Source organism: Delphinus delphis, chromosome 19 (assembly GCF_949987515.2).
Source record: "Delphinus delphis chromosome 19, mDelDel1.2, whole genome shotgun sequence".
Classification (NCBI taxonomy): Eukaryota; Metazoa; Chordata; class Mammalia; order Artiodactyla; family Delphinidae; genus Delphinus; species Delphinus delphis.
The window spans coordinates 17613988-17632070 of NC_082701.1; the positions used below are offsets into that span (position 1 = coordinate 17613988).

The 18083-nt window shown below is 55.8% G+C and overlaps 1 protein-coding gene across 2 annotated transcripts in view; it reads left to right on the forward strand.

Annotated features, from left to right (window-relative positions):
• MAP3K14 (mitogen-activated protein kinase kinase kinase 14) overlaps positions 1-17731 on the forward strand; it is a 43026-nt gene extending 25295 nt beyond the window's left edge. For both annotated transcript variants that reach the window (XM_059998754.1, XM_059998753.1), the window contains 13 exons: positions 630-840; positions 962-1582; positions 2155-2292; positions 8085-8214; positions 8666-8797; positions 9243-9347; positions 10653-10816; positions 11298-11448; positions 13234-13623; positions 13788-13894; positions 14329-14473; positions 15649-15749; positions 16112-17731. In XM_059998754.1, coding sequence (XP_059854737.1) covers positions 630-840; positions 962-1582; positions 2155-2292; positions 8085-8214; positions 8666-8797; positions 9243-9347; positions 10653-10816; positions 11298-11448; positions 13234-13623; positions 13788-13894; positions 14329-14473; positions 15649-15749; positions 16112-16276 — 2560 coding nt within the window. In that variant the 3' untranslated portion in view covers positions 16277-17731. The remainder of the gene's footprint in view (positions 1-629; positions 841-961; positions 1583-2154; positions 2293-8084; positions 8215-8665; positions 8798-9242; positions 9348-10652; positions 10817-11297; positions 11449-13233; positions 13624-13787; positions 13895-14328; positions 14474-15648; positions 15750-16111) is intronic.
• Positions 17732-18083: the final 352 nt, after the last annotated feature.

Here is an 18083-nt window from a genome sequence, read left to right on the forward strand (position 1 = left end):
AGGCTCGGCCTGTTCCCAGCCTCCCCAGCCCCAAAGAAGATTTTTGGCAGCTGGAGGTTGAACCTGGAAACAGTTCCTCCCCTGCCACCAGGTGGACTTCTTTATCGTTGGAATTTGGGAACTGCTAGCGGGAAAGTAACCAACCTCAGCTGCCCCTGCTTTGGAGGCAGCAGAAGCCAACTCAGAGCCGAGAATGCCTGCCATGGGCTGTGGCCCTCTGAGCCACATGCCCCGCTGCCGGGACCTCTCAAGGGCAAGCCCCCCTTGGAGAGCAGGGAGAGAACCATGTCTCCCCCTCCACCCAGAAGAGCGGTGTGCACCCTCACTTTAGTAACAACCACTGTTGATCGGAAGCTTGCCGTGGGGCCCGACACCGAGGCAGGCTTTTTAAATGAGCTATTTCATTTAAACCCCATCTTCGCCCTGCCCGGCAGGAAACGCCACCTCCATTTTATCAGTGAGGAGCCTAAAGGTCTTTGGGGCTTAGGAACTTTCCCACGTTCACACAAGTCCTGACCAAGCTGGGATTTGACCTTGGGTCTGTATGACTCCAGCCGCAGCTACCTGAGCCATTCTGTCTCCCTGCCCCCTCACACTCAGAATGCGTCTCTGTGTCCCCTTGCTGACAGCCAGTCCGAGAGTCTTGATCAAATCCCCAACAATGTGGCCCACTCGACCGAGGGCAAAATGGCCCGCGTGTGTTGGAAGGGGAAGCGTCGCAGCAAAGCCCGGAGGAAACGCAAGAAGAAGAGCTCCAAGTCCCTGGCTCAGGCAGGAGTGGCCTTGGCCAGACCCCTCCCCAGAACCCCTGAGCAGGAGAGCTGCACGGTCCCGGTTCAGGTGAGACCCGCCCCTAAGCCCAGACCCCTGTGCCGGGCGCCCCCTGGGCTCATGGGCCTTCGGAACAGCACCTGTGCCTTGGCCCCAGCCCCATGTCCTAACAGCTGTGTTTCCCCCGCAGGAGGATGAGTCTCCGCTAGGCACCCCGTATGTTAGAAACACCCCCCAGTTCTCCAAGCCTCTGAAGGAGCCAGGCCTTGGCCATCTCTGGTTTAAGAAACTCGGGGAGGGCCTGCGGCCAGCGCTGCCTCGACCGGAACTCCACAAACTGATCAGCCCCCTGCAGTGCCTAAACCACGTGTGGAAACTCCACCACCCCCAGGACGTAGGCCCCCTGCCCCAGCCCGCGCACCCCTTCCCCTACAGCAGACGGCCCCACCCCTTCCCGTTCCACCCTCTCCAGCCCTGGAAACCTCACCCCTTAGAGTCCTTCTTCCTAGGCAAACTGGCAAACTGTGTAGACAGCCAGCAGCCCCTGCCCGGCCCTCCCCTGGGCAGACTGGCCTGTGTAGACGGCCAGAAGCCCCTGCCTGGCCCACATGTGAAGCCCAGCTGCCCGTCTCATGGCTCGAGTGACAAGCTGTCCATGGAGGAGTACCTCGTGCACGCTCTGCAAGGCAGCGTGAGCTCCGGCCAGGCCCGCAGCCTGGCCAGCCTGGCCAAGACCTGGTTGGTGGGGGGCTCCAAGCCTCGGGAGCCCAGCCCTGAAACCGAGGACAGTGAGGGGGTCCTGCTTATTGAGGCGAGTAGTCCCCAAACACACGTACACCTACCACCGCCTCCACCTCCAAGGCCGTCCACCTTCACTACCCCCCTTCCCTTCCCCTTTTCCTCTAGTTCTCTTCCTGGGTCACTGTGTAATGTTATGTGATTTTCCCAAACTTAGATTTCTGGGTGTTATCCTGTCCATCTCTGACACACTGTCCCTTGTCCCCCGCCCCTCTTCACTGTCCTTCCCTTTCCTCTACCACTTAGCTCCTGAGGCACTTTTTCTCATGGTCAAGGCGGTTGACAATTCCGTTTCTGCCCCACAATCACAAGTCTGGGGAGGAGGTTTCCTCATCACAAGGGTCGGCTTGCCTCCGCCCGTGAAGCTCCCCCTTGCCTTCGCCTGACTCCTGCACCCCCCTCTCTGGGTCCGTCCCCACACCCCGACCCCGAGCTCTGCCTCAGACCTGCTGGTGTTCTTGGATGCGAGGGCTCAGCCCAGCAGCCTGGCAAGGGCCACCAGTTGGAGAGCCTTCCTCACTGTAACCCTTCGTCCCTCCACTGCCCTGGCCACTGAAACCGGCCTCTGTCTCCCGCCAACCCCAGAAACTCAAGCCGGTGGATTATGAGTACCGAGAGGACATCCATTGGGCCACGCGCCAGCCCTGCCTGGGCAGAGGCTCCTTCGGAGAGGTCCACAGGATGGAGGACAAGCAAACCGGCTTCCAGTGTGCCGTCAAAAAGGTATGCCGGGCTCCGGGGCTGAGGAAGGAAGGCGGACAGGAGCCCTGTCGCGTTCCCTCTGCTTCCTTTCAGGGTTAGCACAGGGAGGCCGTGGGCCTGACTCTTTAACGGCGTCTGGCTATCCTGGCTGCCCTGGGTCAGCTGGAGCTGGAAGGGGACAGTCCAGGTCATGTGTCCCCGCCTGGGTGCCACACTTGGTGTGTGTGTATGCGAGGGAGCATGAGAGTGTGCACGCAGCCTGGGCCACTCCTGATGCCAGGCCCCTAGAGCACATCAAAACCTGGAAGATGGTTGGATTGTCATGAAATTCATGTTGAGCTGAAACCCCTAAACTACATAGTGGACCAGAAGGTAATAGCAAGAGCATAGCCTCCACCTAACAGGTGCTTCCCGACGGAGGCCGTGCACCTTGGGAGTCAGATCTGACTTGAGTTTGGGCTCTGCCGCTTGTCGGCCGGAGGTGCTAGGTCCTGCGAGATGGACATGAGGAAACGAGACTTAGCAAGAAGCCCCAGGCTTGTCCAACTGTAGAGTTTGGCTTTGAACCTCTCTTCGGGAAGGGACAGGGGAGGAAGACTCATGCTTCTAGGATTTTGATTAGAGGCAGAGGCCTGAGTCACCTCTCCCACTCCCTCGTCTCACTGATGTTAGAACTGGAGACCAGAGAGGGTCTGCACCTTGCCCACAGCTGCACAGCTGGGCCTGGAACTGAGGCCTCCTTCTGTCAGATCACACTGCCCAGGCCTAGCAGTCCTTGAGGGTGTCAGTCGTGCTCTCCTTCAGATACCATTTCTCCTCCTCTCCTCTCACCTTGACTAGAAGCCACCTTGTCCTTGACCCCAACTCAGCCTGAGGGCTAGCACCAAGGACTTCCTAAGGTGGAAATCAGAAACATTTCCATGGGCCATTTCCTTGGCCCTTGGGCAGCGTGAAATAAGCTAATTCAAAGATGGACCTTGCTTTCAAATGGCTTTTGTCAAGGACACTCTGATCCCCAAAAGGAAAGGGACCAAACAGCCAGCCCAGGCAGGTGCATCCCACGCAGAGTAGACACTGCTGCCGCCACTGTCTTGGGTGCCTGTGACTTTAAGGGGCGATGGTACAGACTGTGTTGTGAGTAAACCTGGCTTCCCTGGCTTGTGTGTGACCAGGTGTTAGAGTTCTAAAGTTTGGGCCTCGGGGTGATGGGATGAGAGAGGGGACTATCCGTAGGTATTACCCCAAGCTTCAGACCTACTGTGTCAAATAAGCCAGCTCCACCCCTGCCCACCCCCACCGGCCAGAACACGTGCTTAGTTCTTGCCAGCACGGGTCATCATCTTTCGCTGGGATGCCAAGGCCACGTGCCTGACCTCCTCAGCTGCAGTCCCCTCCCCAGGCCACCGGAGAAGGCTCAGCTGTTCCTCCTGAGAGGCGGGTGGGAGGAGGGCAAGAGAGTGTGAAGTGTCCTGGAGATGAGCGCCCATGCTGGGGAGCTTAGTCACCAGGCTCCTCAGCTGTTCCCCTGCTGAGGTTCTCAGAGTCCCAGGCAACAAGGTAAACAACCCTAATATAGTAGAAGAGGACAGAGACTCCATTTCTCACCTCCCCAAGGCAGTCGGACAAGCTCCAAGCACAAGGCACAGACTTGCCAGCCCAGAGCTGCTGCCCCAGCCCACCAGAGCCAGCCCTTCTCAGAGCTCCGCCTCCCCCATCCAGGATCTTAGCGGGGCTGGCTTTTGGCAGCTCACACAGCTGCCTTTGGTCGGGCAGACCACCCCTCCTTTCTCTCCATCCAGGGCAGCGGGGTAGGGGAGGCAGTAGTGTCCTTTAGCGATTTCAGCTGGAAGATCCCAGAAACAGTTCCCTGCTAGCGGGTAGGGGTGGAGGGTGGGGACCAAGGATCAGAGGTCAAGCCGCACAGGGGGTCAGAGCAAGTCTGCACACCCTCTGACGCTCCCTAGGGAGGATCCAGGATGTGGAGTATCCTGTGGTGACATCAGCACCCCATTGGCCCTCCTTCTAGAACATTCATGGCCCCTGGTCAGATGTTGATTGGTCACAAGTCCAGGGCTTAATGTAGGGTTTGGGGGTGGGGGTGGGGTTAGGGTTTTGTTTGAGCTTACTTTTAATTTCAAATTAATTGAGGCTCATTGTAAAAGAATGATACCCAAAAAGCAGAAGTCCCTCTGTTGCCCAGTCCCCTTTTGAGGTAACCAGCCTTTGACATAAATCTTTTTTTAGACTTGTTATGCATATATAAACATGTAGTTGTTTCTTTTATTGAAATGAGATCGCACTCATTTGTTGTTCTGTACCATGTTTTTTCATGTAATAGTGTATCATGGATAGATTTCCTTATCGGTACATATACATCTGTCCAGTGCTTTGTTGTTTTTTGTTTTTTTTTTTTTTTTTTTTTTGCGGTACGCGAGCCTCTCACCGTTGTGGCCTCTCCCGTTGTGGAGCACAGGCTCCGGACGCGCAGGCTCAGCGGCCATGGCTCACGGGCCCAGCTGCTTCGCAGCATGTGGGATCCTCCGGGACCAGGGCACGAACCCGCGTCCCCTGCATCGGCAGGCGGACTCTCAACCACTGCGCCACCAGGGAAGCCCTGTCCAGTGCTTTTTAACAGCCAGTGTGTAAGTTCTTAACCTAGTCAGTGGATGAAGTCATAAGATCCATGAATTCCTGGAACTTTATTCTAAAGTATGTATGTGTGTGGCAAATGTGGACACACACACATTTTTTATTTATTAGATTTTCAAAGGGGTCTGTGGCTCAAAGAGGGTTAAGAACTGTGCGTTTGAGAACATCTGACTCGAGCATGGAGTTCTGGGAGCCTCCTTTTGCCTCTGCTCTGATCTGGGGTAGTGTGGCCTTGGCCAAGTCCAGCCAGCTGTTGTTACCAAGCACCTGTTCTGTGCCAGATGCTGTGCCAGGGAGACAGAGGTGTGGAATCCACACGCCTGACCTGAAGGAGCTCAGATTGTAATGGGGGGTGGACACTTACATGGTGTAACGGTGGTAGAAGCAGCCATCAGCCGGGGACATGGTGAAGTCAGCCAGGACAAGTGTTGAGAAGGAAATCAGAACAAGGACCGAGGGGAGAATATCTCGATGGTGATGGCGAAATAAGGCGGAAAGCTAGGTGCCAAATACTGTGTGAGTCACCTTCACATATTTATGTTCCTGGGATCTTTAAAAGAACTTATTAGAGTTGCTGTTACTCCCTTTTTTACCGATGAAATAAAATGGATACGAATACTAAAGAAAACAAGAGGGAAAGTTTCAAGAAGGAAAAAGCGATCCGCAGTGTAAAGCGTGCAGGCAGTTAAGCAGAGCGAAGGGGCTTGTGGATTTGGCAGTTAGGTGATTGCTGACCATGTTTCCACCTGGGTAGGCGCGTGCCTGAACGTAGGTAAAAACGTCCCAGATGTAAAAGCTAATATACCTGGAAGGGCCTTCAGCGAGGTGGGGTAGCTGGGACCTCTGGAGTCAGGCTTCCCCCACCAAAATCCCAGCTTTGCTACTTTATATCCAGTGACCTTGAGCAGATTACTGGTCCAGTCTTCAGCTTCCTTGTCTGTAAAATGAGATGATATCACCTCCTAGGCTATCGTAAGATGTAAACGACTAATGCTTATGAAGTGCTGAGCACAGTACCTGGCACGTGTTAAGTGGGCATTAAATATTAGTCCTCATTAATTAACATCCTCATCAGAGTCCAGCCTTCACTTGACAGACGCGGACACTGAAGTCCAGGGAGGAGAGGTGGCCGGACGGGCAGCTGGCCTGGACCAGGAGGCCGTCATTTCTCCCTTGGGACCGCCCTTTCAGCCTGCTCTCCCTGGGGCTGGCCCAGACTTCTAACGCGCCTTGTGTTTTGAAGTGTCCCTTCCAACCCCCTCTGATCTGGGTGGTTGGGAAGGGTTTTAATATTCCTGGGACACTCCAGAGGACTTACGGATTTCTTCACAGTTAAAGCCGAGGCTCCCAGACTTCCTTGGTTCACAACCCTTAATGTCTCAGTCATTTTTTCAAGGTGCTCCAGGCCAAAACAAGTACTGACCAGTTCCATTTATTAAATAATTGGGTCAAATAATAAGTCTTTATCCTAATAACCTAGTAGGCATTTGAATAACAACACACATAAACTGAGAGATAAATTTTGCTCTTAAACAAGCGTTATTTACTAACGGGATGCATGCCTTGTTGGGCAGGCACAACTTCTCCAACTCAGAAATCATTGGACACTGTCACTTTCATTTCCTGCTCCACATCATCCCCCTGAAGTACCTTTCTGTCACAACAACCTCCAAAAACCTAGCTTCATAAAGATATATCGTCAAAAGAATGCAGTTCGATCGTTGAAACTGAACTGTCTCACGCTAGTAGTTTGTGTGGTGTCCCCAGATGTCAATCGTTGCTGTTTCCCTCAAATGCAGAATACCCTGTAGCCCCCTTCCAAGTTCTCTGCGGTGCCCCAGCGCGCTTCACCCCACAGTTCGGGAACAGTAGGGTTAAAGACGTTTGCTAATACCAGTCCGGTTGGTGAATTAGTTCCAACTCAGGTTCAGAGCTGGAAACACTGACAGGGAGTCAAAGTTCATGTGAGTTGATTAACCAAACCAGATATTCTGCAAGTAACCAGAAGAGGGACATTTTCCACTGATAGGCTAAAGTCCAAAAGCTGCACAAGTCCGCAGGTCTCGGAAGAAAACTGCCAGAGGCCCTGACTGACGGCTTCCAGGCTGGTTTTGTTACCACTCGTGCCCCCTGGTGGCGCTTCTCAGGGCTGACATGAGAACCAGCTGCAGCCGGAAAGGACAAGTCTGTGTTAGCAAGTGTAAGCATTTAGTAAGCTGCTCTTATTTGAGCTGGAGGGAGGAGGCGGGGAACTGGCATTTCCTGAGCACCCACTAGTTGCCAGGCCTGGTGCTGGTTATCACCCCTCCAGACCCCCACTCGACCCACCCTGGAGCAGATGCCACTGTCCCCACCGTTCACATGTGGAGGCACATAGCTTGGGGGAAGTGATCTACCTCTGGAAATGGCCGGGCCAGGGTCTCAGCCCAGGATGTTTGTATCCAAGGCCTATTTCTTCCCTCCATGTCATGCTGGTCCCTGCAGAAAGGAGTGGGTGGTCCCTGGCCTGCCAGGCCCCTGTAAGAGGGGCCTTGGCCAAACCCCTCCCCACAGGAGAATCCTCTCCTATGCCCAGATTCTGGGGAAACAGCTGCAAACAGAGTAAACAAGCACTACCCCATCCACATGGACATTTCAGCCCTCAGGGGAAAAGGCAAATAATTATGAGCAAATAATAAGTGCTGAGAAGGATGCTGAGGGTCCAGGGGCACTGACAGAGGCAGAATCTTGGCCGCATCAACTCTGGCTACAGAAGCCCAGCATCTTAGGAGTAGAAGTGGATGTTGATACAGAAAATGTCCCATGACCTAGAAACTGTCCAGACATTTGGGCTGAGGAAAAGAAAGTTCTGTGTTTGGCAGATCTCTGAGGGTGGGCAGCATGCCAGGGGCCTGGATAAGGATTGTAGTTTTTGTGACTATATTTCCATAGGCATCAGCACTGAAGAACTTTAATCAAGTGCTAGGCGTTGACCCCGACCCCCAGGGGGCACAGTTTAGTCTCTAAGCGTCCAGTAGGCCCACTAGGGCCCCTGCCTGGCCTCAGAATCGTCACCGGGAACATCAGCGGCCTCTGTGCAGGGAGCTTCAAGGGTCCTGACAGGATGCCAGGGAAACAGCCCTGGTCCGTCACCCTGATTCACACCCACCTCTGGGCCCTTCCAGGTGCGAGTTGAAGTGTTTCGGGCTGAGGAGTTGATGGCATGTGCGGGATTGACCTCACCCAGAATCGTCCCTTTGTATGGAGCTGTGAAGGAAGGTCCTTGGGTCAACATCTTCATGGAGCTTCTAGAAGGTAAGGAGCCAGCCGCCGCTCCTTCTCCCTCCACATTCAGGGCCAAGGGTTTCCCCGAGTCTTGCCCAGGTTGACCCTCGTCCCCAGTCAGTCCGGTTTTTTGTTTTGTTTTTTTGCGGTACGTGAGCCTCTCACTGTCGTGGCCTCTCCCGCTGCGGAGCACAGGCTCCGGACGCGCAGGCTCAGCGGCCGTGGCTCACGGGCCTAGCCACTCCGCGGCATGTGGGATCCTCCCGGACCGGGGCACGAACCCGCGTCCCCTGCATCGGCAGGCGGACTCCCAACCACTGCGCCACCAGGGAAGCCCAGTCAATCCGTTTTTACTCTCTTGACCCTGTGACATGAGCAAGAAAGGCCTGCTTTCTACCACCTGCCCTTCGGAGGCCCTTGCCCTTGGCTGGCTTGCAGGCCTGGAAAAGCCCCATGTAAAGACTAGCCATTGGTCTCCTAGGTGGCTCGCTGGGCCAGCTCATAAAGCAGAGGGGCTGCCTGCCGGAGGACCGGGCCCTTTATTACCTGGGCCAGGCTCTGGAAGGGCTGGAATACCTCCATACCCGAAGGATTCTACACGGAGATGTGAAAGGTAAGGCTCAGGGCGCCTGTGGCCCTGGTCCCCGTGGGGCTCCTTCCTCACCCCACCCTGCCTGGTTTCCTCCCAGGTCTTCTGGGCCTGCTCCAGTAGGAAGGGGAAGTGTGTTCTCCCAGCCCTCAGCCTGGCACTGTAGTTTCCAGTGGGCAATGCCCACAGAGAACAGCAGATCAAGCTCCTACCGCACTGGTGACCACTGGGGGAGGGTGGGGACAGCAGAGCTGAGTGGCACTGTCCCCTCACCCTCAGAGATCCTGCCTGCTGCCTGCCTCCAGGCTGAACTGATTCCCTCCTCCCTCCCTCCATGACTAATGAAACTAATCAGAAGCAGCAGGTGCCATGCAGGGTCAGCCAGAAAGTCGCCTCGCCGGAGGCGCAGATTGGGCTGGGGCCCTTGGTGACTCACCTGTTCCTCTTCTTCCCGGGGGTGGCCTGGCAGCCGACAATGTGCTCCTGTCCAGCGATGGGAGCCACGCAGCCCTCTGCGACTTCGGCCATGCTGTGTGCCTTCAACCCGATGGCCTGGGGAAGTCTTTGCTCACAGGTACGCCCCTCCCCGCCACCGCTCCCCACAATGATAATAGCCAGTAGCCTTTACTACGCATTAGCCATGTGCCTTCTGTACTTCCTCAATGGCAATCAGAGATGTGAGCACTTTAGGTCCACCAGGATGCTTCAGCCCCACAGCAGCCCTAGGTTATGAGGCTTTTGTTGTTAGGCTTAAATGCAATGATGCACATCAGGTGCGTGTTTCTGCTGTTCCTGTTATACAGGGAGGGGAACAGAAAGGCTGGGTGCCTCGCCCGAGGTCCCCAGGTCTCCTACCTCAGAGCCCCCAGAGCTCCACCCCTCTCGTCCAGCCTTTCCTGGGGAGCTGTGCTCCCAGCCTGCGACCTCAGCCCTCCTGTGTCTCTGAGAGCACAGTTTCTGAAAGCAAAATGGGAAGGCTGACCAAGGGGCTGGGGCTCAGTAGCTGAAGAAATCCCTGTTTTTAACTTACATTCTTCTGGTTATCAAAATAATCCATACCCACTGTAAAATATTTGGTGACTACAGTGTTAAGTGGTATGGAAGGGGAGGAAAAAAGAATTCTCACCATTCCTCTTGCCCAGAGAGATAATCATGAATATTTTAGATAATTCCCTCCAGGTCTTTTTTTTTTTCCGTACATAGTTAAGGCCATTATAACACGATTTTGTGCCCTGCTTTTTTATTTATAGCATTAGCATAAAATTATTTCATTTTGACCAAAGGAAAAACAGTCTTTTAGAAGTGATTCTTTGTTGTTAAAGGACTGTTGGTAATTCTGAAGATGTAAATTGCACATGGACACCTGCCCTCCACTTTGAAATAACTCTAGTGTTTTCTTCTTATTACAAAAATATCTTTTCTAATATCTTTTGCAGAAAGTCAAGCTAAGCAAAACTACAAACCGCTGGAAAAAAATACTGTTCACATCTGGCATCAATCTTTCTAGTCTTTTATGCATATAAGTTTTCTTTTTCCTTTTTGTTTTTTTTTAACCTACATTTTAGGAACATCATACCACTAATCAGTCTCCTACAACCGAATTTCCAGTGTCTAGGCCCCTCCCCGCTTTTGGGAAAGCACTTTAAGGGTTTGGTCCACGGGCAGAGCCCGTGTTTTGGATGATATATTCTTTGTCCTAGTCCCCAGCACAATCCCCGACTTGGCCCAGCCCCAGCAAGTTTGATCTGGAGGCTCTATCTCTGTTTAAAGTACTCTGAGACAGTCAGGGTGTTTCAGGAATTGACTCGGGTGGTCATTGCTGAGGCTTCTGCCCGTCAGAGTTCACAGTTGCCTCTTCTGTCTCTCCTCACCTTCTCAGGGGACTACATCCCCGGGACAGAGACCCACATGGCGCCAGAGGTGGTGATGGGCAAGCCCTGTGACGCCAAGGTGGACGTCTGGAGCAGCTGCTGCATGATGCTGCACATGCTCAATGGCTGCCACCCTTGGACCCAGTACTTCCGAGGGCCGCTGTGCCTCAAGGTCCGTGACAGCGCCTGGGGCCGCCAGCAGGGCCGCGGGGCCCGGGCTGCAGGCTTGATGTGGCCTCCCGTTTGGGCCGCTCTTCAGTGGCAGATGGGAGCAAGCAGAGGCCTCATCATAAGTGTGGGATCCTGACTAAAATACTTGGCTACTGGAATCTGAGGGTCCAAGGGCAGATCCTAGGTGAGGGGTCTTCTTGGGTCCATGGTTCAGGGCTCTCTTGCGTCCACACCCCGGGCCACCTCTGCCTGCCTCCTGACAGGCTGGGCCTGGGGGTCATGGGTGCCTCACCCCCCGGCTCTGTGCTGTCCTACCTTTTCTTGGAACAGTCCCAGCCCTCACTCTAGACCAGGCCACTCTGGTCCTTGTGACCAACCCCAGCACAGCAGGGCAGGGGAGAGTGGGGAGGAGCAAGAACAGAAAGCCGGGGGCCAGGAAGTGACGGGGAGGCGGGCCTCATATGTTGCCTTTTGACCCCCAGATTGCCAGCGAGCCTCCGCCTGTGAGGGAGATCCCGCCCTCCTGTGCCCCCCTCACAGCCCAGGCCATCCAGGAAGGGCTCAGGAAAGAGCCTGTCCACCGAGCGTCTGCCGCAGAGCTGGGGGGGAAGGTCAGCCTGGCGCTGCAGCATGGTAAGAGCCCCATGCTGGCTGCAGGGGGCGAGAGAGGCGGCGGGGTCGTGTAGTGGCCAAGAGCAAGGTACTCAGCCTCTCAGAGCCTTGGTTCCCCCGTCTAGAGCATGGGCCTGACACCGACCTCAGGCTTGTTAGGGAGACTGAGGTCACGTGAGTCGAAGTGCTTAGTACTGTGCCTTGTACTGTGCTTAGTACTGTGTCTTGATGCAGAGGCTGTGCTCAGAGATGGGGCAAGGGGTTACAACGTATAAAGGGAGGCTTGAACTCAGTATCAGAGAATGTGAAATAAAGCCAGGTATCACTTTCTAGCCATTTGTGTGGGGAAAATCAGGAAGTTGGTGTCACGCCAAGTGTTGGTGGGGATGAGGGACAGTGGCCTTTGCGCTCTGCTGGAGAGCACCTGGCAGCACTCCGGCAGACGTCTGCAGACCCGGGACCCAGCACCCCACTCCAGGGCGCACCGCCAAAGAAACTCTGCCCAGATCCATAAGGGGACACGCCTGCGGATGCACGCTGCAGTGTCGTTTGTGGGAGGGGAGTCGGGTGTCCCTCCCTGGGAGCTTGGAGAGGCCAAAGGTGGGGGTGGGGGGTGGAGGATGCTCCACGCAGCGCTCACAGCAATTAAAGCAACTCTGCTCACGGGGCAACCTGGCTGGATCTTCAAGCCGCAGTGCTGGCTGCAAAGAGGACCAACAGAGCAAGGCCTAGAACACAGTGCCTTTTCTGGAAATTAAAAATTGATAAATAGGGCTTCCCTGGTGGCGCAGTGGTTAAGAATCCGCCTGCCAATGCGGGGGACGTGGGTTTGAGCCCTGGTCCGGGAAGATCCCACATGCCGCGGAGCATCTAAGCCCGTGCGCCACAACTACTGAGCCCGCACTCTAGAGCCCGCGTGCCACAACTACTGAGCCTGCGCTCTAGAGCCTGCGAGCCACAACGGCTGAGCCCGCGTGCCACACCTACTGAAGCCCACACGCCTAGAGCCCGTGCTCCGCAACAAGAGAAGCCACCGCAATGAGAAGCCCGCACACCGCAACGGAGCGTAGCCCCCGCTCGCCACAACTAGAGAAAAGGCCCACGCGCAGCAACAAAGACCCAATGCAGCCAAAAATAAAATAAATGTATTAAAAAAATTGATAAATAAAAATAACACATGCTTTGCAAGAATTCGATCAAACCGAAAATGACATGTTGAACATAAGAGAACATCAGCCGGGGGCGGGGTAGGGGGTGGCAAGGGAGAGACAGTGGTTATGGGAACAAAAGGGAATAAGTAAAACAGAAGAGAGACCTTGCAGAGCCCCCTGACGCCAAACCTAGATGGTAGTTGTAATGGCCCCAGGGCTGAATTGCCTTCCACTCCAGAGGAGTGGTGTCTTCAGGAAGCACTGACTATCGGGAAGGGAGGGGTAAGAGAGACGGAGGGTCAGCGAGGCCCATTCGCCTGGGAACTGTGAGTTGGCATTACCCCAGAGCTATTTTTAAATCTTCTCTTTACTATTAATATTAACAAAGTCCTTCTCTGGAGCCAATTCTGTAATTTTTAAATTTGCAGTTGTTACCTAGGAGGAAAATGGAATAAAAGAAATACTGTCGTAGTCCCATCATCAGGGCCATCTTACGGAAGAGGCCTCCTCTGGAGACCACACACTGCCCTCCGAAGTCATGTCCTGGCCGGGCAAAAGGCCACTCTCACTGCCCGCTTCTGGCCCTCTTCTGCTCAGGAAAGGCCACCTGGCCTGGCCCATTTCCACCTCACCACGTGTGCTCTCTGTTTTGTAGTGGGAGGTCTGAGGAGCCCTTGGAGGGGAGAGTACAAAGAACCAAGACATCCGCCGCCACTCCAAGCCCACCCACCGTCAAGCCAAGGGCACCCTCACCAGACCCTACGTGCCCCGCCAGTGGAGCTGTCTCCAGGGGAGCTCTCACCAGGGGACCCGGGGCCCCAGCCAGCTGAGGATGCAGCAGGCGGGGCCCCTAAGCTCCAGCCTCCTCCACCCCCAGAGCCCCCAGAGCAGAACAAGTCTCCCAGCCTGCACTGGGGCAAAGAAGAGTCCAGGACGTGGGAACCACTGGCTCTGTCCTCCCTGGATCCGGCCCCAGCCAAGAACTCCAGCTCACCAGAGCGGAAGGCAACCTTCCCCGAGCAAGAGCTGCAACAGCTGGAAATAGGTACGGGCAGCCACAGCATCCAGGTCCCTGAGCACTGGCCTGGGCCCTGCACCAAGGCCTGGGCTTCGTCCTCTTCCCCAGGGTCAGCAATCTGTGCAGAAGAACACCGACGGCACAGCCGGACCCTCCCAGTCTTTCACAAGGTCTTCTGCCTTTCTCTGCAGAATTATTTCTGAACAGCCTGTCGCAGCCGTTTTCTTTGGAGGAACAGGAGCAAATCCTGTCATGCCTCAGCGTCGACAGCCTCTCCCTGTCAGATGACAGTGAGAAGGTGAGTCGGCCGTGGGCCAGGAGCCGGGGCACAGGGCAGGTGGCTCTGTGTCCGGCCAGTGAAGGGGCCATGTGCAAGTAGTGGGTAAAGGGCAGGTGACAGGGGTGCCCGTTCCTTCTGGGAGGGGTCCTCACTGGGGCAGGGGTCCTGGTTTCTCAGAATGAGACGGTCCATCTCCAACACACCCGGGAATTAGGGACTGGTTTGGCTACTAGGATAGTGAGGGGAAAGGCTTGGCTTTGGTGCCCATAGAATTACTGTTCACCCTCCTCCAGCCCAAGGGCCCCTCAGGAGCTCAGCCCTGTGCTGAGCCCCAATGCTCAGGAGAGCCACGCTCCAGCCTAGGACATGGGCACTTCCTCGCCAAATCAGACCAAGGCCAGAGATGGCTCCCTGAGCCCGGGGGTCTGAGTCTGTGCCCACTTCTGTTTCAGAACCCGTCCAAGGCCTCTCAGAGCTCGCGGGACACCCTGAGTTCCGGCGTGCACTCGTGGGGCAGCCAGGCGGAGGCCCGCAGCTCCAGCTGGAACATGGTGCTGGCCCGGGGGCGGCCCACCGACACGCCGAGCTATTTCAACGGTACAGTCCCCTGATCCGCCTGGGACTGGGGAGTCTGAGAGTGGGGCACAGTGGGGAAGGGAGAGGAAGGCACCTGGCACCCAGAATCTGAGGTACCTGGCCATTAAGTTGGTTTAGAGTAAAGGCCCTGATCACCCAGAGCCTTTCCTCATGGGGCAGTCAAGGACCATTGCCCCTTGTGAGCAGTTGATAGAGTCCCAGAAGGCCTCTAGCTTGGGGCAGAGAGCAGTCTTTCCTGGCCTGGAGTCCCAAAGCTGAGCGATTAATGTCTTCTAAAGGGAAAAGGAAGAATGGGACCCCATGAGCGTTTTAATCAAGAGGTCAGCAATAGGGGCTTCCCTCGTGGTACAGTGGTTAAGAATCCGCCTGCCAGTGCAGGGGACACGGGTTTGAGCCCTGGTCCGGGAAGATCCCACATGCCACAGAGCAACAAAGCCCGTGCGCCACAACTACTGAGTCTGAGCTCTAGAGCCCATGAGCCACAACTACTGAAGCCCATGCACCAAGAGCTCGTGCTCCGCAGCAAGAGAAGCCACCGCAATGAGAAGCCTGCGCACTGCAACAAAGAGTAGCCGCTGCTCTCCGCAACTAGAGAAAGCCCGTGCACAGCTACAAAGACCCAACGCAGCCAAAAATAAATAAATATTAAAAAAAAAAAAACTCAGTAGTAGGTTTGCTGAGATCCTCCTCTGACATTTGAAGTCAGAAGATGAGAAGGACAACATATGTAGAACTCTGTTTTCAAGCATGGTTGCAGAGGTCATGTTGTGATTTTGATAGAATGAGGGTTTCATCAGCTTACGGTTCCCTGGGGACAGTGAGACTCATGGCATCAAGCCCCCATGCCTGGCCACAGGCCGCTCCACCTCAGGGACTTAAAATCTAATTTGCCCACAATCTAATTTAAGAATCTTTGTTTCCAGTTCCTTTCTGCTTTGTAAGTTGAAATACTACTTCCCCACAGGAGCCAACCCTAGATATTTGCACTGTGCAGGCCAAATTCCTGGTGTTGACAGGAAATGGCCAGTAAGAGCTAGCAGGGGTATAACATTGCAGCCACTCCATCCTCCATGTCATCTCTGCAGCTTCCCCACAGCCACCCTGCTTCCCCCTACACAGGGCGCCTTAGGGAGCTAGCAGCCACTCCCCTGACGGTCACCTTACCTGCCTTCTAGGTGTGAAAGTCCAAATACAGTCTCTCAATGGCGAACACCTGCACATCCGGGAATTCCACCGGGTCAAGGTGGGAGACATCGCAACCGGCATCAGCAGCCAGGTAAGGGGGCAGGTACACGCTTAGGGGCAGAGCCCCAGAACCCAGTGCACCTAGCCCAGTCCTCCAGGAAGGAGGCTTTTGAATAAGTAGAAATGGCACCAGAGGAAATAGCTGGCCCCAGATGTCCCCTGGGGTCCCAGGGCAAGACTGGCCGTGGTGATTGAAGGGTCCTCAGGATCCACACTTGGGCCAGGAGAGGTTCTGCAAGTGTTCCAGAAGGAAAGGCAGCTGATACCTCAGGGCTGCCTACTCGGCTGGAGGGAGGTGTCTGCCAGCACGGCAGGAGGCCGTCAGCACCGCACTTCTAGGAACCTTCGGTGCCCCTTGCCACTCTCAGACCCATTCGTTTGCTCTGCCCGCAGATCCCAGCCTCAGCCTTCAGCTTGGTGACCAAGGACGGGCAGCCCGTGCGCTACGACATGGAGGTGCCGGACTCGGGCATCGACCTGCAGTGCACCCTGGCCCCTGACGGCAGCTTCGCCTGGAGCTGGAGGGTCAAGCATGGCCAGCTGGAGAACAGGCCCTAACCAGCCTTCCACCACTGGCTCCACTTGGCCAGAAGTGACCTTCCTTCTCGGTGCTCAGCGCTGCCCCCGAGACACAGGCTCAGCCTGCCTCCTCCCAGGGGCCTGCCAGCTTGTGGCTCAGCGGTGGGACCAGGGGCTGGCAGCAGTGAGGTGGGGCTAGCAGAACACCTCCCAGGATCTCCCACCTGTGTCCTTCCTGAGCCCACATGAGGAGGAGGAGGAGGAAGACAGGAGGCCTCTTCCCATGGGGAACAAAGAGGGTCTTCTCTGCCTTGGTCCTGACAAGCTGGCCTGACCCATTAGGATCAGTGACCACTTGCTGGCAGTCAGGGGAGAGTGGCTTCCGGCCCAGGTCCCAGGGAGGTGGGTGAGCCCCTCCCTCGGGTTCCAGGCAGGTATGAGCATCTAATGACCTACCCCCAGGCCCAGTACAGGACTGGGGCAGCAGGTGTGCCTACCCTTGGGTTAATGGAGGGGGCCCTCTGATGCCCTTGGCCGGCCTTGCCTGGCCATCAGGCCCCCTTCTATCTCTAGGTGTTTTTCAGACCAGGTCAGGGAGGGAGGAATGCCTGACACTGGGGGTCTCCCTGGGAGAAAACACCACACTTCTCAGGGAGCCGCAACCCAGGCCCTGAGCTGAGCTCAGCTTCAGCAAGGACCAGAGAAGGCGTTCGAGTGACATGGTTCTCAGTCCCTAAGCACATGCCCCTTCGCTGCTGGCCACGAGTCTTTCCCGGAGCAGCAGGCCCCGAGCCCCAACCGCAGGCCCAGCACCGCCCCTGCGCAGCTGGCACTCAGCTCCCTCATCTGTAGTAGCGAAGGGCGACATGAGACCTACCTGACGGGAACCGTCTGAGGACAGAGCACGATAGACTCGAGAGAAGGCGGCAGATGCAGGTGCTACTGTTACCCAGGCCACGGCTCTCAACAGCCTCACGTGAGCTTCCCGAGACACTCACTGGTCCTGCTGCCCCTGGTCTTGGGGGCACTGCCAGCTGCACTTTGCACTCTGATGACCTCAAGCACTTTCATGGCTGCCCTCCAGGAGGGCAGGCCAGCGGTTCTGCATGAGCACAAGCAGGCCAGGAGATGGGGTGAAGGGACTCAGCTCTTGACCCTTCTCCATGCATGTGACCCCTCAAACCTCCTTCAGGTTTCTTTAAGGTGAGCACCCCCTACCATCACCCCAACCTAGCCTCTTCTTTCCGGGGGAGCTGATCAGCACTCATGTAGCATTAATCAACTGTGAATTGTTGTGGGGTGAGGGGATGTCCCCTGAGGTTCCATCTGGGGAGAAGCTCATCCCCACGTTTTGCCAAGGTGGCCTCTGCCCAGCTCTCCACATTGAGCCATGCTGCTCCCCAGGGAGAGACCCCCGGCCCCCCCATGCATGAAGAACTGCAGCCTTGGTCCTGCAGAGTTGAGACGGTAGAGAACTCCTCGTGGGCAATAAAGTTTGAGGTAATAAGTGTGTTTGGGCCACGGTTGTCTCCACTCGCGCCTGCCTGTGTGCTGAACCTCACATCCTGACAGCAGCCTCCTTGCGCCTTCTTGCTGGGACCTTGTCCAGTCTTGCCCCGTAGGCAAGGACTGTTCTCAGCCCTTGAATGGGGCTGCTTTTCCCACCACTCCTCCCGGTTGGTGCTTCCAGTTCCGCCTCTGAGCTATCCATTCAGACCAGTTAGGCAAGATGCCCCACCCGGTGACAGCAGGGAAGTCCCTGGCAGAACACTGCCAGGCTGAGGGGAGGAGGAGGAGGGTGTCGAGCCTGGGCACTGACCCAGCAGGGTTAGGTGGGGGCAGACCA